At 43.4% G+C, this 23,924-nt stretch overlaps 1 protein-coding gene and 1 long non-coding RNA gene across 3 annotated transcripts in view; one reads left to right on the top strand and one right to left on the bottom strand.

The window, feature by feature from the left end:
* The window catches only part of LOC143359737 (uncharacterized), a 76,364-nt gene extending 59,754 nt beyond the window's left edge, over positions 1–16,610 (top strand). Inside the window, exons 3-10 of one of the 2 annotated variants that reach the window (XM_076797912.1) lie at positions 2,142–2,262; positions 2,347–2,537; positions 3,024–3,229; positions 3,381–3,603; positions 6,106–6,783; positions 9,800–9,952; positions 13,548–13,753; positions 14,436–16,610. In XM_076797912.1, the coding sequence (XP_076654027.1) occupies positions 2,142–2,262; positions 2,347–2,537; positions 3,024–3,229; positions 3,381–3,603; positions 6,106–6,783; positions 9,800–9,952; positions 13,548–13,753; positions 14,436–14,557 (1,900 nt within the window). In that variant the 3' untranslated portion in view covers positions 14,558–16,610. The remainder of the gene's footprint in view (positions 1–2,141; positions 2,263–2,346; positions 2,538–3,023; positions 3,230–3,380; positions 3,604–6,105; positions 6,784–9,799; positions 9,953–13,547; positions 13,754–14,435) is intronic. The other variant, XM_076797913.1, reaches the window with a different exon arrangement.
* LOC143359738 (uncharacterized) lies at positions 16,548–23,700 on the bottom strand. Its single transcript, XR_013083159.1, has 2 exons — positions 17,952–23,700; positions 16,548–17,290 (listed from the first exon to the last, which is right to left on the bottom strand). It is a non-coding gene; the product is annotated as an uncharacterized LOC143359738 (long non-coding RNA).
* Between the last annotated feature and the right edge of the window lie 224 nt (positions 23,701–23,924).

The raw sequence follows: 23,924 nt of genomic DNA, 5'->3' as shown, positions 1-23,924 counted from the left end.
CGACGTTGTTAACAATTTACTATTAACGCTCGGACCATACTTGAGTTTGTACAACGTGATGGCAAAAATGAACGATTGGAGACGGAGAAATAGAATTCGATTACTCCGAAAATGTTAACAAATTCGACAACAGGAAACAAATTTCTTCAGTGATTCTCTGGTGTCAGGGATGGGTCTCGAGTGACCCAGTGGGCAATCGCATCCCAGAGAAACCGTAATAGAAAACTCGTTAGAGTCGAGTCACGAGCGAACGTACCGCTTCGTCGGGGAAATCGTGTTTTCCCGATAAAGGCGGATCAGAATAATGCATCGTAAGCTTCGCTGCGAATTCGTACAACTTGGCCGCTGCTGGGTCCCGTGCATCACCGAGTTTTAATTGATAATCTTATTTTCGATCAAAATAACGCCGTGGTTTTTCGATGCATGCTTCTCCCCGATAGCCGCTAAGCTGGCCAATCTCGTTAACGTACTATACCGGGGGAAAAACACGCTTCTCAACGAACACGGTGACGATTCCGCTAACTGCAATTGCATCACGCCTCGAGCACAGACTGCACGAAGCTTCGTCGTGCTAGCTCTTAGGTCCTGACACATTTTATCTGCCATATACATCGTGTTTTACGGATGATCGGTAGACCGCAGATTTTTATGCAAAATAAAAATTGCCTGCACTCTTTTTCAAATCATTTTCGCAAGTCTCAAGTTATCAAGGTTAGACTAGTTTCCCCAAAAGGCATGGCTAAGGAATAGGAAGCTTGGGAAAAAAAGAAAACAATATTAAATGTGCACATTGTGAAAGAAACGCTCGGGACAACCTAATACGAATTTTCACATTCACTTGAATATTTTCACTATTTTGAATTTCAAAAATAAAATAAAGTAGTTGGCAAAAATCATGTTGGCAAGCATCTTCGCACCCCAGTTCGAGTGAACCCGTTCGCGAAGAGTTAGCACGGGTTCGCGCCTGTATTTTTCATGGCGTCGTGGTTTGTCCTCCCCCGCAAGAGGGGAAACGTTTCCCCCATCGATTTCCCCGCTTCCTTCCTTCCGTCCCCTCGGGACAAGTGTTTTTATTATTCCGTGTTCTGTTCGGTCTTTCGTGCTACATCCGCTTCGAGCAAGGTCGATATTCTGGTTGTTCGCGGCCGGAGGGGAGCGCGACAGCGATGACATTTACGAGCCAGAACCCCGCTTATGGTCGCCAAGTCGCTCGGAAAACTCGTGAAAACCCACGGATTCACTTGGACACCCTGTTCCTGCGATCCCACGGTGTCGGTGGCGGTCTGTTCTATTCGAAAGTACAGCGGTACTCGCATAATGGACGCATCTGTAGTCCTGCTTGAATTTTCGCGTACCACTACCCGGGGCTTCTATACGGCAGAAAATTGAACTCGTGGAAGATCCTGGAGAGGATCCAGTCGCCGTTCAAAATTCTGCTCCCGAGGAGTTTACCTCCGTTGGGTTTCATTACACTCGTTCTAATCTTAACACGTTTGCACGATGATTTATTTTATCATTACTATAAGAACTTCTTCGACCTTTACAATTTACTGAGAGAAAAGGAAAATTTATATTTTAGATATCCTCGTGTATTCTGCAGTGACGAAATATTGACTGTAACAACACATAATCTCATTTCAATTGAAAGGGAATTAACAGCATACATATTTAGCAGATAATGTTCGAAGTCTTCATCACGAGTCTGGATCGATATCGTAGCACACGGGATCACCACTAATTTGACAAATTATCACAGAAAAAATGTTCCCGTTTGATCAGTTCGCTTGTCCGCATAGGAAAGCATGAACTTTGACAACCTATAATCCAGCCCTTTGTACGGTTTGATACGCGACGCGCGCGTGTTTGTCGACCGGAAGCTCCCTTACCGGAAGTCGAGTACTCTGAATATTCATTTAAACGGTTCATCGGTACTACATCCAGACCTGGATCAACGGTATCGGTTCGGATTCGAATTGGAAACTAGTATTTCTTGATCGAATTTCCCGGCTCTGTCGATAGCGTTTGATTCTGCAAAATGGTTCATAAATAGAGTGTTGATTTCGTCCATTCGTAATAGAGATGATTAGGTGCCATTTGAAATAGTGATAAAATTAAAACGATTGCTGTATTTTGTGTTTCAGAGAGGAGGTGCAAGAGCACACGGTCAGGTGGAACGCGAAGTTCGAGTTCCTCTGCAAGATGAGTGCCAACGCGTCCACCGTTGTCCTGGACCCGTGCATCTTGAGGATATCAGTCAGAAAGGTAACTAATCCTCTTTTCAATCGTTCCTTGTAAAACGATCTTGTTCTCTTGAACTCTGTGTTAATTCGCTCCTCGATTTTGCAGGAATTGAAGGGAGGCAGGTCCTTCCAGAAACTCGGCTTCACCGACCTGAACCTCGCAGAATTTGCAGGAGCTGGACTCTGCAGAACGAGGTGCCTTTTAGAAGGCTACGACGCGAGACATCGGCAGGACAACTCCATGCTGCGTGTCTCCATCAAGATGAACATGCTGTCCGGAGACATTCTGTTCAAAGTGTAAGCTTACGACTGATCTGGGAACGGGGAGAAGTCACTGTTGACGTTCACTGAAAAATTGATCAAGTCTCAATATCAGCTACAAGGGATCCAACAAAATTAAATCCTTCGTTGGACTAGTTTTAGTTAGTTAACACGTTGACTGTCGCGGGAATTTTGTGCGTTTCAAGTCACAAGTCAACGTGTCAATCCCAACTTAGACCCTGGAATGTGGTTTAGGGATAACATGGAAATCAATTGAAAACCTTGGTGTTAAAACCGTGCAAGTCTACTGTCCAGAACAATTGTACTTCCTGAAAGTCTACACAATATCGTACATTGCTGACTAGTTGCTACAGGAACTAACTCTCAAAGAATCTGTGAAAGACAACATTCAAATTCTTGAAGTACCCAGTCTCTACGCCAAGATCTTCAATTTCTTCTTGCTAGGATGAACAAGGATTTACAGCACTATTTTCTTAAAATTTATGAGTCCATTGTTTTCAGACCGTCTCCGTCGTTGAAGCAAACGCAGCTGGCAGTGCCCGGCGTGCCAGGTGTACCAGGTCTAACCGCCGACGAAGTGGCTGGATCAGATAGGTGTCCTAACCGGGAGGATTACGTCTCCAGTGGGTCTTTAGCTGGCAGTATAGCCAGCGCCAGCAGCGGTTTCGGCAGTCTTCCTAAAAAGAGGCCTGCCCTCTTTTCCTCGGGTAATATTAGATGGTCTATACCGTTCTCTTTCTCTCTCTCTCTCTCTCTGTAGTGTTTCTCGCTGGAAACCACGGGAGCAAATATTTCTTAGCAATAAACGAAACGCTCGAAAGAGAAACAAACGTGTCTGAAGGGAAGTTGATTTTTCAGAGCTTCTAAGTGGGACGGAGTCGTACGATCCGATGACCTTGAGCGAGATCGTACCCTCTTCGGTTCTTCCAGTGGAGACCCTGGCTGAAGCGCACACGGAGTCGGGCCATTCCCGCAACAGCAGCAACACCAGCCAGCTGAGCAAAGGATCCGGCTACGGATCCTTGAATTCACACAGTCAGCACAGTAGGCAGAGCAGTAGTGGTGACAGTGGCCACATTAGGTAAGGCCACCGCAGGCCTCTCCCGAGAAGCGAAAGCCACAGAGAAAAGATTCCGCCTTAGAGAGGGTCTCTAAACACAGAGACACAGAAGGGTCCTAATCACCGTGTCCAGAGTTCTCTTCTCGATACTTCCAGTAACACATACTCGATCACTGTCGCGACTGACTCCACCTCTTGCCCTACGATCTCTTCAACTACTTCACTAATTAGAACTCCTGGAAGTACCTCATTTTACCTGGAAGAACAGAAACATTTATATCTATTCTATGTAGATTCTGGTGGTCTTTAGCTGTAGGCATCAAGAGTTTCTTCTTAGTCTTACTTTCATAAATTGTTACGCTTATGGATTGATTAAGTTAGAGTATTACTGTAATTAGCAACTATCATGATTTAGAATGACTAAAAAGTATCACAAAGATCTTTAAGGACCACCTTAGAGTACATTCCGGAACTCTGTGTAAATTTCTATTTTTGTGATGTATTGTTTAAGAATTAGAACAAGAAGAAAATTGATTAGATTAGAAAGTAAATGCTCACAGTAAACGTCGATTTAATTTCAACGTAAACGGTCAAATGACTCATAGCAGATCTAAGAACAGTACTGAAAGCGTTGACCACAGATTAATCAGATTTGGAGTTCTCGTTATCAGAATATAGGACCGTCAAAGGGCAAGGGGTGAACCGCTTGCTACTCACCCGGACACGTCGTCCGTTCCGTCGATCCGAGAACCGCGATCGACTGCCTCTTCTAACACTTCCGATTCGACGTGGACGACAAGCGAGCATGATTTTCGACGGGGTTTCTATATGGAGAAATTTTTCCGTACACCCTACATACGTATCAATCGATTCAACGATCTCCTGTAGTGTCAAGAGACAAGCCTAAACAAAGATACACATTAGAAGCAAGATGTAAAACGTTCGAGCTCTAACAACTCGCACTAACAACTCTTATACTAGCGCCGCTACACCGGCGTTCATCGCTTATGATCTCGCTTCTCGAATTCTATGCTTCCCTATCTTGAACTCTGTATTTTCATTCTCTCTATCTATCTCTTTGTAGAACGACTAAAGTTTCTGTAGAACCTGACTGAACAGTTGCACACGACATTAACGCCGAATCTCTCTATCGCGACTGACTACGGGAAGCCATTGACATTTAGACGACACGTGTTGCGGATCTAGCTTGCGAACGGCGGACGGCTGTTGCCGGAAAAGCATCAAGTCTTCCGAGGGAAACTTCTTCTATCGCCACTTGATTTTTATTTTTTCCTTTAACTGGAGACTCTGGATTCTCTTCTCGCGTGTACAGGGTGAGTCACTTAACCGTGCCACCTGAATTTACTCGTGACCTACTCGTCGCGCGACAAAAAGTTCCAAACAAAAGTTCCTTTGTATCAAATAAGACATGCAATGTGATCATTAGTTTTTTGATTTAATATTTTATCGAGATATAAAGGTGACAAAGGCGAAAGGGTTTTTTTTAAATCACAATTGTGTGATCTTTAAATATGATGCGAAGAAGTATTGAATGCTGAGTGAAAAAGTATTAAGGTATACGGTGAAACAGGAATAGTTACTGAGATATTCTTCAGTGAAAGTTGATGAAACTTCCAGTGCATGTTTGGCCAAACTCAGTGATAGCTTGTTTGTTTTTTTGTTTTTGTCATCACACTTCCACTAAAGATTAACTAAAGAGTATCTCGGTAATTACTACATTTTCAGCAGACATACCTTAATACATTTTTGCTCAACACTCAATACTCTATCAAATTGCATATTTAAATATTACACATTATGAAACAGAAACTCAATGTTATCTTCGTACCTCGATCATAAAGTGAAATGTAAAAAAAACTATAACTATTATTACATTGTATGCACCGGTTATTGTCTGACAACTTTGGTTTGAAACATTCTTTTATGCGACAAGTCAGTTATCAGTAAATTGAGGCGATACAGTTAGGTGAATCGGCCACTATATTTTTGCGCACAGAGCTCCTTTGGGCTCTGAATAGTTCGATTACATATGGCTGTGTGAAAAGACCGTTTGCTGCAGAGTTCCACAGTCTTGTGGGCCTCTTCTGGGTCTTGTAGTAAGTTGGATTTTCATGCAAAATATAAATCTTTCCTAGTCAATTATCGCAAATAAAGATTGAATAAGAATGTGTTTCTCCTTTTGACAATTCTAATGCCTATACTCTAGTTATTAGATTAGATTAGTCAAAGTGGTTTGTCAGTCCACAACAAAGATTACTATATCTCCTGATAGAATTACTGCTAAAACAAAGCCTCCAGATACATACTTAGAAGAAAATCTTGCCTAAAACAGTTTTAACAATCAGCCATAAATATCTATAACATTCAGTGGTCCCCAAAACGTAGCCTGTGCGCGAACATTTCGATTCCGCGACCATCCTCTTTCCATCTGAACGGCGTACCATACTCACGGGTTTATTATGATTTTTGCATGCTTCAATATTTATGTTGTGATCTTTATAGGTCACCCTCCTGGCCGGTATGGGCTCCACGTATCCCGAACCCTTCCCAGAGCCTAGCCCCAGGTTGCCACCAGGCTGCGAAGCCTGAGACCAGCCTGGACAACGTCGACTCCCCGTCCTCGTCTTCCTTGATGCTGTTGGACCCTCGGAACCGGTTCTGGCCGGGTTCGAGTCCAGTTTCATCGCGCGACAGCAAACTGGACCCGCGGAATTCGAAGACGTCCTCGAGCGTCGCGGCGCGTCTCTCATCGAGCGAGCATCAGAACGAGATCATAGGCTCTAGGAACGGTATAGCGAACAGCGTCGGCTCCTCGGACGTCAACATCGTCGACGACGAGGTAGTCGACGTGTTCAAGGTACCGCAAGACGTGCCACGACTCTCGCGGAAGAATTTCGAGGCGAACAGCTTCGATCCTCGAAACGAGCGAAACGTGATTAACAATGGCAGAAACGGGCAACAGCAACGTAACAGCGTGATCGCGTCGGTCGTAAAACCGAGGATCGGTCATCCAGGTTGGAGAACTTTCTCGAAGACCTGCGATTGTATCGAGAAAGGTAAGACCAGCCCGGTATTGCGACTGGCCGACCAAGCCAGAGCCGTGTCCTCCCCCGATCCTCTTCATAGGCCCGATAACCCCAGAGCCTCGCTACGTTCCGCGACGACCGGTCAAACCCTCAGGTAGGTTTCATTCGTCAACGACTTTCTCTTTTATCAGTTTCTTTCTCTCGTTTTGTTTTTCGTCGGCTCTCCCCGGTTGCCCTCCATCTTCTGTCCCTGGGTCCAGAGGGATTCAAATTGGGGCTTGGGAAATGTTGCGATAGCGATCCTGATTCTTGAAGAGGCTGCGAAGAACCTTTGCTTTTGAACAGCTGTCGTGGAGAAAATTTTCTACTGTTGTCTGTTTCGGTTGCAGTTCAGCTTTCGGGTATCTGTTTCGGTTCTGAAATTCTTCTAGGATGGATCCTTGTGTCGGCTTTCTTGTAATTGATAACAATGATTGTTGCTGCTGCAATTTGCTGTGTACATGCATATTTTTTATAAAATTATTGTAGAAGGGGAACAGGGGAATTTTTATACATTAAGCTTGTTAGCATTGTGTTTGCTAGGAATGCATTTTGATGGATAAAGCATATTTTCAGATTCGCAAACACTATATTATTTAGGAGGTAGTGATTAGTATTGTTAAATAGCCGTAGCCGAAGCAGATAGTAGTCGAAAATTTCACAGTAAGTTATTCAGGATAAAGGGAGTTCGCAACTGTGAACAGTTGAACAAATTCATAGTGTTCGAAGCTGTTACTTTTAGATTCAAATTTACCTCAAAGTATTTTCGATTCATTTTTCGAAGTTACTGGAGCCCATCACTATGAACCCCTGTTGTTTCACTTCACTTCCAACGTCACGGGGCTGATGAAAGAAATGTTTGCTGCTTCCAGGATCGAATAAACACTTCTTGAACGGTGGACATTTAAGAACTTGCTTCAAACTTGCCGAGAAAGCTCAATTAGATGCAAAGTGGTGCTAGATTTCAGCTTACAACTCCGGACAAAAGCGCACAAGTTCCATCTGTTGGACTTCTCTTGACCCAGAAAAGGAATCTGACTTAAATTTTGAGGCCAACTTCGGTCATACAAATGTCCATCGATCCAGAAACACAGAATCGTCTCTTGGAATCAGTGATCATCGCTTTCGTTGCTCCATGCCTTAACCGTCGATCAATCCAGCGAACGTGATGTTATACAAATCCCTTTTACCTGTTAACAGATTCCGACCCACCTGAGAAACAGTTCTCTTCTGTTCCGTTTTGAATTAATTTTGTTTTCAGTTGGAGGCACGCGATTCTCAAACGAACGAGAAAAATCTCTGTTCGATAGGCAACTGATTCGATTGAACAACTCCAATTAGACAACTTCAATTGGACTTGAATTAGAACTTGAATTGACAATTGGACAACTGATTCAGATTTCATATCTCTGTTGCATTGTCGTGTTAAACTAGTATAGATTTTGGGGGACTCGTGTGCCTCGAACGCCATCGCTTCCGTTTCTCACACGCTTGTGTTATCTTGTATCAAGAAGTTCCTTGAACCGATGCTTGCGACGAGACGATCAACGATCGAGACACAAACTGCGTCGATCTAGGCTAATAACGCTTGATCTATCACTGTCGGTCGCGATATATCACCAACCGAACACGACAGAGACACACTCACATCGACACACTATAGCTACGAGACGAGCTGTCGCTTCGCTTCATTAACCGTGAGTCGATTAGAGCTGCTAAATCGAAGACGCGACCGAACGTCCACGACAACACATATATTTAAATATCCTTGTTCCTCGTGAAACCACGCTAAACCAGGACTGTCTGTCGATCGTCGAGGACAGTCCACGAACCTGATACCCTTCTCCGTGCTGGAAAAAACTGCTTGCGTTATCGTTTCTCCGCGGTTTCCGATTCTGTGACCAGCTATCGTCTACCTTGACTCGTCAAGGACCAAGTGTATCTGTAATATAGCTTCGCTAGAGCAGAGGATGCGCTTCGTTGAACGACTCAGAACACGTCCAACTTATTTTCAATTTCACAACCCTTAAAATTATTCAAGTCGAATCTACGTAGAATTGATCTTGTCCTAATCTATGTTAACGTTTGTATTAAAAATTTCGAGCTGAAGTAACGTTAACGAAATGCATCCGGGAAACGCGTAAAGGGTGACTCTAAACTATAGTTAGTGTATAGAGCAAAGGGGAGGATGTATCTCGCTGGACGTTATCAATACGTCAATCCGCGACTAAGCGCATGGAGTCAAAGCTTTTTGATATTAGAAAGGGAATTATATTTTGGTAGTTTATAAAATATACTGTTGATTAATTTGCCAGCCTATGAACCGATGCAGCTAATTGTGTGATTTTGACTGTGCGTTTAGTTGACTCTCTGTAGCTCGTTTCCTTCGAGCGTAAACCAAAGTAAACTGAGAAGTAAATAACGTGATTCAAGTCAGATCGTTTATAAGTCTGAATGATCAAATTACTGTGTTAACACTTTGCCTACTGGAGGAATATGAATAGTATTCTGTATAATTGTACTATAGCTGGGAATGACTTCTTGGTTCACAATTGAAACTGATATTGTAAACCCTTTGCACTCGAATGGCGACTTTGAGGCGTCACTGAAAATTTCTGTACGATTATTCGAGACAGTTTTAAAAAAACAGGCTCGATTTCATGTGCACGAAGTGAAAGTTTAGAGTGCAAAGGGTTAAAAGATTGATTAGGAAGTCCTTAACAATGACTAATAGATTTTTAGATACTCCAGGATAATTTTCAGTCGCGAAGTAACGAAAGATGTGAAGTTATATATAGTATTTAGTAGATTCTGTTTGAAATCTTCATCAGAAGAGATTGAAAAGTCCTTGGCAATGGACTATACGTTCTTGAAAACTGTGGGATAATCTCCAGTAGGTAAAATCTGTTAAATTAATGACACTGGCGAAAGAAAAGGAAAGAAATGAAGATAGGATTAATTGGCTGACTTTGAAAGGGGTTGTAGAGAGTGAATGGTTGAAGTGGATAGTGAGATACATCCTGAGAAATGGGGGCAACGTTAAAGAAACGGGAAAGGAGGAAGCGAGAAGGGTCGGAGGAGAGGAAGCGTAGCTTTGCTTCCAGTTTGGATGGCTTTGTGAATCCTTGCAGGGGTATTGGCGGAGGCCACCGGAAGTTGCTGGACGGGGCGGGGGGCAAGCTGGCTACGGTCGCCACCAGCCCTGCGGACTCCGAGGAGTCCTCTTTAGGAGTACCGGATGTCGTTCCACCGAGCTCCCAGCACCGACACAGCATAACCCCACCGTCAGTCCATGCTTTCGTCTTAATCTGTCCTTCGTCTTTGTGCGTGTATGTGTGCGCGCGGGTGTCTCTATCTATCTATCTCTCTCTATCTCTTTATCTTTCTGTGTGTACGCGTGTGATGTCCCTCGTGGCTTTTACTGTGCAGAAATAACAAGTTTGCTAGACATATGTCACTATTTTTAAGATGGAATCTGATTTGTGATTGACACCTTATGGGAGGATAAGAAGGTTCATTCTGTGGCTCATGGTTCATGTTCTTTAAACGCTGATATTGTACAAGTGTTAAGTAGGCGTGGCTTTGCTGCTCACGATGTTAATACATTGGCTATTAGTCTTTTCATTAGCAACTGTTTATTATTATCACTAAGAACTGACCTGTTAACGAAGCCAAGAAACTCTCTCTTGGGGCATTCTTCACCTACACCAGATTTAGAGTGTTCCTAGTAGGCGTGGCTTTGTTGCTCACCGATTTAATACAGTCAAAGCAGACTCCCACGAGACTATTTTCGTCTACATCTAATTTAGATTGTCCCCGATGGGCGTGGCTTCTTTGCTCTTCTTTTTGACCGAGCCAGAGCATTGCCCAACGACATTTCTAAACAGTGACGTAACTATTAGATACTGATCAAGCCTTGCTGACTTGTAATTTCTGCTTTACCTTCTCGCATTGACGAAGATGTAAATGAAGCAACCGGTACCGGTCGATGTTGACATCTTGCAGCACTATTGTGTATTGTGCTGACTGTAATCGGAAATCTCCGATCGTAAATCGATTATTCTTTTATCAGTTCATTTTTATTATGAACAAGTCTCCGGTTTCGAAACCTTTTTGAATCCTTTAACGCTTATGATACAGCATTAAAACGTCCAAGGACGAGTTCTATCCAATAAAAGAACAGACATTTTTTCATTCAATTCAAATGAAAACAATCATCCGCAAGGTGTTAACCATCAACGTGTTCCTGCGTCGCAGCGCTTCTGGCTGCGAATCAGTCTGGCCTAATTCAAAATTGAAATTAAACGCTCGCGATTCGACCTCGAAGAGCACGGAACACCGTTTCGTCGCGTGCAAGCTGAATCTCGTTAGGGCGACTCAAAAATCATCTAATCATTCACAATGCCCGCAAGTACAACATGCGCCGTGTTGGATTTTTCCAACAGATGCATATTTCCATATTTCTAAATATTTAAACATTCCGTATCCTCGCCGCGAGATTTACACATGTCAACAGGTCAGAGCCTATAGCTTCATATTTTTTGCGCGCAGACGTAGCCATATAAATTATTCCCCGTACTTTTTGCCCACTCGTTGCCGACGAGATTCAGCTTCCTGGAAGCATAACTTATATGTACTATTAGCATTTGCATAGCGGAGTGTCTCGAGCGTGAAGCTTCGCGACTCGGATCTGTTCAAGAACCGGCCCGAAATCTTTGATTCTTCACCGGAAAACACGGATCAAAGAGCGTGCGAGATCCGCGATGCAACCGCTTATGGTTGTCCTGATCCTTGAACAGGTCCGGTCTGATCCCTCGGGTCGATTTCGGGACACGACCGTTCAGCCAGCTTTTTGCATGCGCACTACGCGTTACAGTGGCGCTCGCTTAAATTTGCAAAGTCTGAGAAAAATTCTTGCGTTCAACTCGAGGCGGTAAGTGGTGGGGAAAAGTGGGGATGGGTTATGCAAACTTAACTGTAACAGATTTAGCAAATTTAACCGAGCACCACCGTACTTGTGTACCCGCGAGAATATGATTTGGCCGCTTCTTCTTGCACATTTTCGCCATTTTCGTTTGACCATCCAGCTCCTCGCGCTTCCTCGAAGTGTTCACCCCCGCAACATACAACCCCCGTCACCCATGCTACTAACCGTTTCGTTTCGTTCGCGTCGCAGCACCTCTCGCATAACTCCTTTCCATTCTTTTGCATCGAAGAAAGCTCGTTATTGCACGCGGTGTGTCGCAGAGTGATAATGATCGACGTTCCTCGGCCCGGACACCACTGGGGCGCAAAATTAGGCTCCCGTGGACCGACGCTGCTCATTTTCACACGGCAGTATAATTCGCGAAGCCTGGAAAAAAGCAAAATTACGCGCCGAAATGCGAATTTTTGGACAGTTTTTTACTGCGGTGTATTTATTTGGCTTTCAGTACATGATTTAGTTCGATGAGAAATTTGTTAGAAGGTGCCAACAATTTTTCGGGTTTCTTCATTTTTTTAAATTGCAAATTTGGAAAAGACACGTTTTAAAAAGTTCTTTGTAATTTTTTTATCTAAAGATATTTTTTAGTTATGAAGTTGTGGCTTATTTCCCGTACGGTCTCCCAAAAAGCGTCATTGATTTACAGGACCTACAATGGTCAGCCATAACTTTGCAACTGATGGATATTGCGAAATAAAAAAATTATCAGGTACTCTCTACAATATGCCTTTCCAAATACAAAAATGTTTCTTTAACAATGGCTTACAGTTTTTGAGAAAAAAATTCCCAAAATTCACACTTTTTTCAGTCTCCTAACTGACCATTAGCCCTTACACTTTTGGAACTCCAGAGCAAAAAACAAGCTTCGAAAATGTACGTGCAGTTAGTACGCAACTACGATAATGTATTAGTCATTGTTATTGTTCGAAATGAAAAGCAATTAATTTCCATCAAGAAAAACTTGCTATGTGTATTATGTACACAATGTTATTGACGATGAACATTTCCATTACCCATTCTTGTATCAATGGATTCCTGTTTCTTGTTCTCACATAATGTTTACGAACAAGCCAATGTATTAATAATACGCAAACATATATAATTCATAAGTAATCTGCGCGACGTGGTGCCGTACAAGCAACAATAAACTAGTGTAAACTGTGTTCGCGAGACGTCACTGAAAAAAGTCAAAGGATCTTTGTCGCTACTTCAATCGAAATTCGCACGTCAATTATACTGCTGTGAGACATCATACTGCAAATACAGAATGTCTGTGAACGCGGAGCAACCCCGCGGGAAGACTGCGACATGGGGTCACGAGCTCGTGACACATCACGTTTTCCATTCGCCGGCGTAAGATCGTCACTACTTAAATATTGTATATAAATATTCATCGTCCGAACCGGTGCGAGTCACCTCGCCTAGTTGACCGTTGCTCCGCGCGCACGTTTCCTTTCTTTTCCTCTCCACACGCTAAAACGTTTTCGCACAAAAAAGTCCGCGGATTACTTTGTTTCCGCGTCAGTGCTCGCGGAAGCTGCAAAAAATTAACCTCTTCAGGGATAAATTCTAACAAACTTTATATTACCTCTAAAAGAGCTGAGCCTCGAATCATAAGGAAATATCGAACAAATTCTATTTCCGTTTCAAAACTTTTTATACGAAAGATTTCTACTCGATAATGGTGTAAAATATTCTGAAACGAGAGAAACAATGTTCCTTCGACATCTTTCACCTGGTGAGTTGGAAGGGCCATCGCTTTAGTCGTTCTGGGGCTAACTATTCCGTGACACTGAAGTTGAACGTACATGCCAGAATCCTTGAAGAGGTTAAAAACAAGGCTACAATAGCCGCGAAATTGACTGACAGGCCTTGGTGGCTGTTTGTTCTCGCAGGAATCCTTCCGGCGGTTCAGGGCTCAGTGAAACGGGATCTTTGGACCGAGCAAAGGCCGCGATGGAGCGCAGGAAAAAGGCTGAAGACGGTGCAGGAAACCCCATCCTCTGCAGGGTCGAGGTCACCAGGCCGAACCCGGATTCCCTCATCGACGAGCTAATCAAAGCAACGAACCTAGAGCAGACCGACCTCGAGAGCTCCGAGAGTAAGTGTCCCGTCTGTCCATGGTTCACCCTAATTCCTCAGACACATGTTGTTGTCAAGTATCAGTTCCCTGTTGAATCCTAATCGCGAGGATTTTGTGCCAACGACCGTATACTACAGTCTGAAGATCTTAGGATTATTTAATGAATTCTTGTTTTACTATGAGTAGAAACATTGATTTCCTATTCCCCGTGCACTAGAAGAGGATAGAATCAAGTTACATCCAAGTTTTGGGATTGTTGTTTGGGAAGCCTATCGAACGCTCATGAAAAGTGAAATGATCGTAATCTCGATCGTAACCTTGAGGAGAACCTATTTCTCGGATTCTCGGACCCGTGATGTACGTTATAGCACGTGTTAACGACGCGTCTGTCGTCAACGTGTCATTAATTAGAAACAACGAGGCCATTAAAGCTGTAGTAAACAAGTCGGGCATGTAGTACAGTAGAAGGGTAACCGGTCGGCAGCTTACGATCTTTGTGGGACACTGAGAAAGTTTATGGAGGCGTCTGTTGGACATCGTATATCGTGCAGAGATTTTCAGTTGCAAAATACAAACCGAAAGGCCTCTGCTGCAGGGAGCCTCATTTACTAGATGCTAGTTAATCTAGTAGATCTAGTAGAAGCAATTAAAGAAAGAAGGTAGCAAGAACGCCGACTAATGATTCGTTTGTTTGTTGTAGCGACGGGGCTGCAGCTGTTCATCGCGAAGGACGGCACGACAGCGCTCGGCAGCCACGAGGTGAAGAGCCAGATGCCTGCCGGTGTGTTCAAACAGGTGGTCATGGAGGAGAACAACAGGTAACACGAAGCTAACACGACGAGGAGGCAGTACGCAAGACAGGCCAGCGCCACGTTCTCGTTGGCCCTGGTGCCAGAGCTCGTCTACGAGGCCTGCGAGCCCCGGTAGTCGCTGAGGACAACGATGCTGGACGAGGGAATCGTCGAGGAACGGGAAGAACACCGGAACGCGATCGCATCCCGAGCTTTTTTGTCGTTCAGCCATACCGGAAGCTTTTTCTACTCCTCCTGTGGTTCTCCGTTTCGCGCAGCTCTGCACCCCTCCGGGCCACCTTACAATTTCCGGTGGCACCATGTTCGACAACGCCTTGTCGAGCTCTCTGCGTCGTCGTCGTCGTCGTCGGTTGCGCTCAAATTTCTCGCTGCTCCCTTATCCCCTTTTTTTAGTCACTGATCACGTTTTTTATTAACCGTCTCGAAGCTCGACCTCGGATGGAGAGCTTCAGCTGGTCGAATGCTCAATGGCTGTGGTGAACGTGGTCCACCGGAAGTTGCCGAATGTTGCCAACACTTTAGCTACCCGGAGACTGTCGAGAGGTTCACTGACACATTGACTGCTAGGTTGGAAGTAGATTGATGACACAGTTTTGTGGAGAAATATTTACTTTTTGCGTGAAGAATCTTGTCCTAGATCATCTAGCATTTATTTTATTTATTACAGATAGGTACTGTGTAGACGCTGTGCGCTTGAAGATGTTTTAACATTAGAGCATCGGGTTCGCGGCTCGCGTAAATTTAGTTCGTTAAATGTAATCTTTTGATATTGAAACAATTTAGCGGAAGAATATTATGGTTGTAATCGGTATAGGCAGTCAACGTGTAATGTTTGCCGGTTTAGGAACAAAATAGCTGTGGGTGTTCAAAGATTGATTAAAAATCTCTCGATTATTTGATTCTCGAGGTAGCTACTTCGGTAGTGAAAGTGTTAAGATCGAATCATACTTCGCGTTTTGTAACGAGGACTGATATGCCAGGTGAACTGTGCAGAGATGAGAAGACCGTAGAAAGTACTGCTCATAATTGATCAATTTCAATTCTTATGATTCTTATGATTCTTAGCTATTCGTCTCAGTAGAAATATATTGGCAAAGCAAAAACAGACTACAAATTTTATGCATTTGTGACGAAAACGATGAACAAAACAGCGAAAACAGTAGCGGGCTGAGCCGTTCACGCGGCTGGCGGCCAATCGGACTAGGTTTCCTCCTCCCAATCGACTTCACGTGTCTGTACAGTACATTATTGCCGAATACAGAACGAATTCCCACCGTGTGATCGAACTATGGAGTTCGTTGGTGTCCGTTGACGCTGTTGTGTGCCAAGTTGCGTGCAGAGCTGTACCACGAGAGCGAGGGAAAAAAGCGATTTCCGGCACGGACTCGATTTACAATGTAAATGTTAGCAAACGTCGAGCTGTGCGCGCTTCTCCTTTCTGCTTGTGTTCACGGTTCCTTTGTCGTCCGCGGAACGAACAGCCACTGACAGAGACGAGACAACTCACAGTGGACACTCTGACAGCCAGAGAGAGATAATTCTGCTGAACTGGGAGATTTCGACGCCTCGAGCGCGAGATCGAGGCCGCCACGTACAAAAAACGAATACAAGAAAACCCGTTAAAAAAAACCCGAAAAAACAAACAAACAAAACCGACCGAACCGAAGAGCAAAACGATTATTTTCTTTCGTCGCGTTCGCTAATATCGTTCATGGTACAATTTTTAATATATACCCACATATGTATATACGTATATACGTACACACATGTATGTTAATTAATTATAATATCGGTTCTTCTATTCGATCGCGAGGCCCCGTGGTCGTCGCGAACCACGTATTTATTTTTATTCTCGGATTCGCTCCACTTTATAGTATTTCCGTGTAATATATATACATATATATATACTTATATATATTATATATATATACAGATATTTTGGCGGGTCCCGAGTAGGCCCGGTTTTTTTCCTTTTCGTAATATTTTTCAAAGCATTCGCGTGCGACCGCTCCGTCGTTTCCGTTCAACGATCGTTTTGTAAAAGCGAGATCAAAAGAAGAAAATAGATATGGATAATTACCGAGCGTCAGCCGATCCGTGTCTGAGGAGACTGCGAGAGAAACTGTATTGAATCATTGTACCTCCTAACCCCTCCGGGAACGAGCTACGATTCCATTCGGTAGACACTTCGAGTCGGTGGAACGAGATTCACCAACAAACAGTGCCACATTATTTAATTCTCGAGGCTGGACGTTTTCCGTGATATTACTGTCTAATTATTATACTCTCTCTCTCTCTCTCTCTCTCTCTCTCTCTCTCTCTCTCTCTCTCTCTCTCTCTCTCTCTCTCTCTCTCTCTCTCTCTCTTTCTCTACCTTTTTTGCGCCAGTACCAGGGCTTGGATACCGTTGTTATGGCGATTCCGGTTCTCGAAGCAGGTTCAAACTTTTATTTTGTACAACTGTTAGGGAGAACTGAAATTTACTATTATCTGTTTCGATTACAATTCCAATTTCGATTTATATTTTCATTTTTATTTCTTATTTTATTATTTTTTGGTCCTGTACTGATCCCGGAAGAAACCAGCTACATGTTTTTCTAACAGTTTCGATTTGTTGTTTCCATTCTGTGCTTCATTACATCGCAGTTAACATAAACCATGCGATGCAAAAACGCAATTTGTAGAATATCATTTGCAATGTCTGATAGTGTAGACGGTTGTCAGTTCAGAATAAATTTTCAATCTGAAAAGAAATAAATTGAGATCACAAGAAATAAATTGAGACAAGGATTAGAAGTCTATTGATTTCAATTTTTACAAGAAAAGTACAGTATAACGGACTAATCATACGCATTAAAATTCATGAAATATATTCGTGTGCTGCTCTGCATACGTAATCAAATCAGTAGAAAATCATTTTTAATATCTGACTTTATTATGGACCAACGGGAGGTCAGAATAAACCTTACCGCAGCAAATAAGCTAGAAAATAACCGGTTCTAGAGTCGTCTCAGAACTGAAAGATGCTAATTGTGTGCCGGTGATTATGAAAGTGGTGTAAGCCTGAATTCAAAATTTGATTTTCTTGCTTGTTATTTTATCGACTGATTCTACTTATAATTATATAGTGAATAGACAAATTATATATATATATATATATATATATATATATATATATATATATATGTATATGTATATGTATATGTATATGTATATGTATATGTATATATTAGATATTAAATATTCTGGCAAAATATTTTTTTATCAAATCAAATGCGAAGGTCCAAATATCACGAAGAAATAATACATGATTTTCGTAATCACCGACACAATTACAGAACCGATATGGAAATCAAAATGGAACTACAAAACGAAACAGATAATAATTAGAAGATGGCACTTGCTAATTAATAAAATGGATAAAGGATGTTTCCAACTGTTTCCGTCAGTCGGACGGAAACATTTATAACAGTCTTGAACAGTCATTGTCGGAACGGTTCCAAGTCCTGGCCTGCACCCTCTCCGCTCGCCACTCCAGAGAAAAAGGGACTATAGCTCTCGCCTTCGGTTTTTCGTTCCGGTGCGATTGGCGACTGCATTAGCGATTCGTTGTATATATAGCCGGTAGTAATTGTTGCGTAGGTAAAACGGCTGGTGTTGTGTGTATAGCGCGCGGAAGAGAGCGCAGCGAACGAGCGAACGGGTATGACTTGCGAATTTGCGAACAACGAGCGACCATTTCAGAAAGCTTCTGGATCGTCTCTCTCAACGATACATGAACTGAGAAATCAACAATCAAACCGTAACTCAATCACAATTGATAACCTAATTGAAAGTACAATGTAACGGAACGTGGTACAATGAAATTACATTTTATATTTAACGCTAAGTTTACGGAGCACTCAAAGATGCCATTCTGCGTTACTTTTTAAAAATAACGAAAATCTTTCTATCCAAATTTTTAGCCAATTTTAAAATACACATATATATATCCAAAGAAATAAATTTGTTGAAGAATTCCTCATGGATGCATCTTTACAATTTTAATAATCGTAAATTAAAGATATGAGAACTCGTCATCTTAACAGGTTCCGTAAACCTAGTGTTAATAATTCAATAAAAATTTTCATTCGGACCGTGATGTAATGCAACTCGAGTTCGCATTTTGTTGTTTAGAGAGAAGATTTGAAGTAGAATGAAAATGTCGATGTGATAAGCTGCCGAATCAGCTTCGAGTGCTAACAGTAAAACCACAATGTAATAGATCACCGTGACTGTTAGCTCCTGCGGAAGGGTACCACGGTATGGATCCAGCGATCTATCCACAGGCGATCTAGCCAGCAATCCGAAGCGGCCGCTCGACCCCGATCAACCTGTAATATACCGAGAGGATTCTGAAGCGCTGCGACAACTTGCTCGGCGAGAAAAGAGCGTAATTTTTTGCCGAATGGTAGACAGTCGATCCAGCGATCCGGAAGGCCGTTCGATCATGATGGAATCTGTAATATATAGCGCTCTCGAGCGATGCGATAATTTTCCCGGCTCGGTGTAAAGAAGTAGAGGAGCGTGATTTTCGACAAAGACGCTGCATCTCTTCTAATCGCGGCGTTTCCCTCGAGAACCTGCTCCGGAGAGCAAACATAAGTTCTAGTATGAAGCGTGAGGAAGGAGCAAAGAGAGGTTCGGGGAAAAACCGTTCTGTATATATAGGTGTGTCTGAGATTTCGAGGAGAGCAGCGAGAGCACTTCCAGCGTGGACACCGAGCCGAGAACGGTGAACGAAGAATCAAAGACAAATGATCACGAGCGACTCACTCTGTCCTTGGATCCTCCCATGGATCAGCCCCTGCCCCCCTTGATCCCCTTACCCCTGGTTCCGCGTAGATCGGTGGTCTTCGAGCTTCGTCGACTCGCAAAATACTTGACACTTCTCGGACGGCCTCTTCGCTTCTGAAATTAAATTATTGATTATTTAAATAATCCTTGGTGAGACAGTTGGTCCCTTCTGACTTTCCAAATATGAGTGCTCCAATTTTCTGAAGTTTTCGTAGTGTGCAAGTATTAACAGATTATTTTTACGATTGTGATATAAAACATATTATTTTCTGAACATCTTTCTCGTCTCGAGGCTCGGCCCAAACCGTCCCGAAGTGTCAAGATCATAAGTTTTCTTTGCGGAACCCTCATCGTCCCCAGAAGAAAAATTGTAAAACCAAAACGATCTCGCAGAGGTTAATTTGTAGCGTTCCGAGTTTATTCTTTAAAAATTCCATCAAACTTTCATTTCAACTCGCAGAACCCTTGAAGAACACAGGTTCTGCGAGCACACAGCTCGAAGACCACTGGCGTAGATTAACGATGAACAAAAGAAAACCACAAAAAAAGAACAACAAAAGGAGAGAAGTGTGGCAAGCTAGTAATCGTGTGCACAAACCGCTTTCGCTCCGAGAGTCAGCCTAGCTCCCCATCCCCTCGTTTCCGGTTTCATTTTCAAAGGACCTATAACGATCCAACTATTACCTTCGATCATCGTCGATCATCGTTGGCTCGCATTGACGGACCTGACAATGTTCGTTTCCTTGCGAACCAACGGCGATCACGCAGTGACGGCTGTTTCCTTGGTTTTCTTAGTTCCTTGGGGCTCTTGTTTCGCGTTTGACCCAATCAGAGGATCGAGGATACAATGTATGTAGAGTTTTAGCTGTAATTGGTACCTCCCACCCCCAAACTGGGCGTTCCCGTAACAGTGGGCGGTCCTAAATCTTTGGAACGAGTCACTCTCATGTGATTGACGTGGAAATTATCATATTAATCAAAGTAGAATTAATCTGAATGTTCTGTTTATTGAGAGCTGGCCAGTTATATTCATCGACCCCCAAAGCCGACACGTCTCTAAGGCCCGCCCACGCTTCCAACCCTCCAATGCAAGTCCAAGTACACGCCCCCCGGTCAGCTTGCTCCGCCTCTTACACATCAGGCACTCTAAATCGGGTTCTCAAGTGCTTGTGGATCAGAAGTACTCGAACGGATTGCTACAAATGATTTCGCTACAATCTCCCAAACCTCCAAACTAACTTTTAGTTTCAGTAGAAAGAGTTTGCCACCAGCATGGCGACCCAGATCACATTGTATCCTCTTTTGATTCTGAATCCTCGTATCCACGATCTTCCTCTTCTAAGCAGTGATGCCTCGATAACTGTCGCACATCGTTCTTATAAATGCCTTAAAAAGTCAACATCAGCCATCAAAACCATTGAAACATGAGAATATACGATTCTATGCAAAGCAAAAAAGCGAAAGGAATTTTTTCAAAACATTACTGACGTATTCCGGCACATTAGCGTGTACACGTGGCATTTAATAATTCAAACTAGTTGACGTGCTAACAAAAAAGTACATCAACGCTCACGGCGATCGCATAACGGACGTCATCAGCGACAGTTACCGGGGCAAGGCAGTGCAGCAATTAGAAGATCGCGACTCAGCTGCTTCGACGTTTGGCGAATGTTAGGCAAGGTCGAGTTTAGAAACCTGTATTCTGGATGCTGTCGGGTTAAGGTCGCCTCGCGGTGTCTATCAGGACTCGTTTCAGTATAGTCGGGTGGGGATGACGACTCTAAGTCCGACCTTCAGCGGTCGGCATCCTTTACCCTAAATACAAGTCGAATGAGATCCTTGAGGAACTTCCATTTGCGGGCTTGCCTCTCGCGTGAGAATACCGGAGCCTAGAAAAAAAAACGTAAATAGCAAAATTCCTTGAAGGAGTTCAGTCGCCACGGTCCCCGAACGTATGCGAACCAGAGCCTCTCGAACTTCGTTGCACCCATCCCCAGTTCGTCCTTTCCTTTCTTCCTCTTCTTCTATCGTTTCCATTACGAGTACAGTATTTTTCTATGCTTGTCACCGATCTCGGCAGCTGTTCGCGCGAGCTTCGGCGATCTGGATCTAGATACGATCGGACGGGTATCCTGGGGTTCTCCGATCACGCGCTCTATTTTTTCAACAGCCTGAGTGCTAGATTTTTATTTGAACAACGCGCGTCGGGGCAGCCGAGGTGTCACCGTTTTCGAGAATTTCGCGTCCGAGGAAGAGGAACGGTCGACTCGGGGTTTGCTCGAGTGACCTTGAATCATAGTCTTTTGGTCTATTCAGCGAGTTCCGTGTCGCACGTGCCTCCCTTCTGCAGCATAGTCCTTCGAACCGGCCAGTCTAATCCTAGAGACAAGCTGTCGTCCGGTTGTTCCTTGAACGGCCGCGAACAAGGATTTTGCAACGTGCTCCTCAGGCTTTCGAGGTCGTCCGAAACTCGCGCTGGACAGCCTGATCGATGCCCCTAATCGTTTCAGTCAATTCCTCCGGGCTCCTCTCCTTGCGGGGTTTCTCCATTCTTTTTCTTACGTGGACGAGTTCGTTCGGTTTCCTTCCTTTTCTTCCTTCCCGAAAACCTTCAACCTCTTTTACCCCGTCACCCTAATCGAGACCGTTCTCATCCAGCGGATATTAACGTTGTGATATTTTACAATATTGTAACGACTACTCGTTATCGTCTCTGTGTATTATGAATTGTATTACAAACGATTCAATTTTATTTTTTTTTTTTTTTTCGTCGAACTGGCTTCTAGGCGGCCCGCGAGGCCCGCGTTTTCAGTCCTTTTTTTCTGATTTATTGATTGTTGACGGTTTGTCTGATCCTTACTTTGTGAGATGGACGCGAAACTACCATGTGCTGATAATAACACTTGGAAAATCAGAGCCCGTCGTCTTCTTTATTGTCACATGCCAGATCTTCCTCGATCTTCGTCCTGCGATCCTGAATCATCCTGTGTGAGGTGAGAAATGTTATTTCAATCCTTGGCACTGCGGGTCATTTCTGGTGCCGTAAAATGGCGTGCATTTTTATAGTGAAGCTTTTTAAGAAAACGGAAAAGTCCTACAAGAAAACGACGAATGCGTATGTGAATTTTTCTATTAGTTCTCTGATCGATTCGCTTCCTTCTAGTGCGAACAAAAGTAGCATTGACAGTATATCTGGCAGAAAATATGAATATCGAAATCTTCGTCCGTGAAATACAGCTATCGCAAAGTCAACAAATCAAAGCGAACGATTTTAATTGTATACAAGTAGATTTATTAACAAACACTTGGTGTATGTAATCGAATACTTTTTGCCAGAGATAGCAAACACTGTCGGCACAATGTCTGCACGTTCTGCGGAATAGGGAAATCGAGTCAGTGCATTTCCCAAACAGAGCCATGTCGAATGCACCGACGAATATCGCAGCCCGCTAATTAGCAATTTTCCAACTAATTTGTTTGCTGGTTCTTTCGGTTTCAGTTCCCTCGAAAGAAGTATCGTCGCACACGTGTCGCGGGCTTGTCTGAGGTCGAAAAGGCCTTTAAACCTGTAGAACATATTTCGCGCGTGATCCCACCGACGTTAGGCTCTCTTCCAGGACCGAATGGGAATATTTTGTGACAGATGTCAGCGGTCCAGAGCCAAGGATACCTCCCGACGAGCCTCGGAAAGTTTTCTGTCTCTAATTTATGTACAGTTTCGTATCTGTCCAAGCCCCTTTGTTTACGTAATTTCCGTAGCTACGTTTATTATTTGCGGTCGTGTCGAGCCTCGTTAAATCATCGATTCGACGCGTGGACCAGCAAGAACGCCGATCTACCAGCTAAATCGGATACGATTATGGCTGTTGCGTGAATTTTGTCAAGCTATTTGGTAACAGCTGCCGAGGCCTCGAGGTGAAGAGCACGGTGATCTATTATCAGGCTCGTTAACGTTTAAACGTACATTTCGTCAACGGGGGATCCTATCGGGCGACGGACAAGGAATTACCGGATGCCGAGGTAAGATCGATATAGATCTTCACAGGTTCGTGACCGATCGTGTTTGTCTCGCGGCTCCTGTAAAAACAAACGGAAGATCGATCGGATACACGGCGTCCTCGAGGCTTCGTCGTTCTCTCCGTGGAGATAGTAAAAGTAAAACGTGATCGTTACTGCTTTGCTTAGATCCTCGATTAATTGAATAATTAACCGTTCAACGACCACGGGAACGAACGGTTCACGCTGTGGTTGAAACTTTCCGTTCGCGAGACGTTCAAATAAAAAATAATATTACTTAGTTTATACAATATTAAGGAACATGAAGACTAAATAATGAGACCTACAGGGATATTGTACAGCGTGTAGAAAAATTGTAGATCATATGAAAAGGTTGAAGAGCTTCTAGAAAAATTGTAGAGCCTTTGCAAAAATTGTGGGACCTATAGAAAAATTGTAGAACATACAGAAAAGATTGCAGAGCATACCAACAAATTATAGAGCCTCTAGAAAAATCGTAGAGCCACAAAAATACTTGGGGAGCT

Source organism: Halictus rubicundus, chromosome 12 (assembly GCF_050948215.1).
Source record: "Halictus rubicundus isolate RS-2024b chromosome 12, iyHalRubi1_principal, whole genome shotgun sequence".
NCBI classification, from domain to species: Eukaryota; Metazoa; Arthropoda; class Insecta; order Hymenoptera; family Halictidae; genus Halictus; species Halictus rubicundus.
Note: the sequence above shows the minus strand (reverse complement) of the source record. Positions and strands in the feature narration are given on the sequence as shown.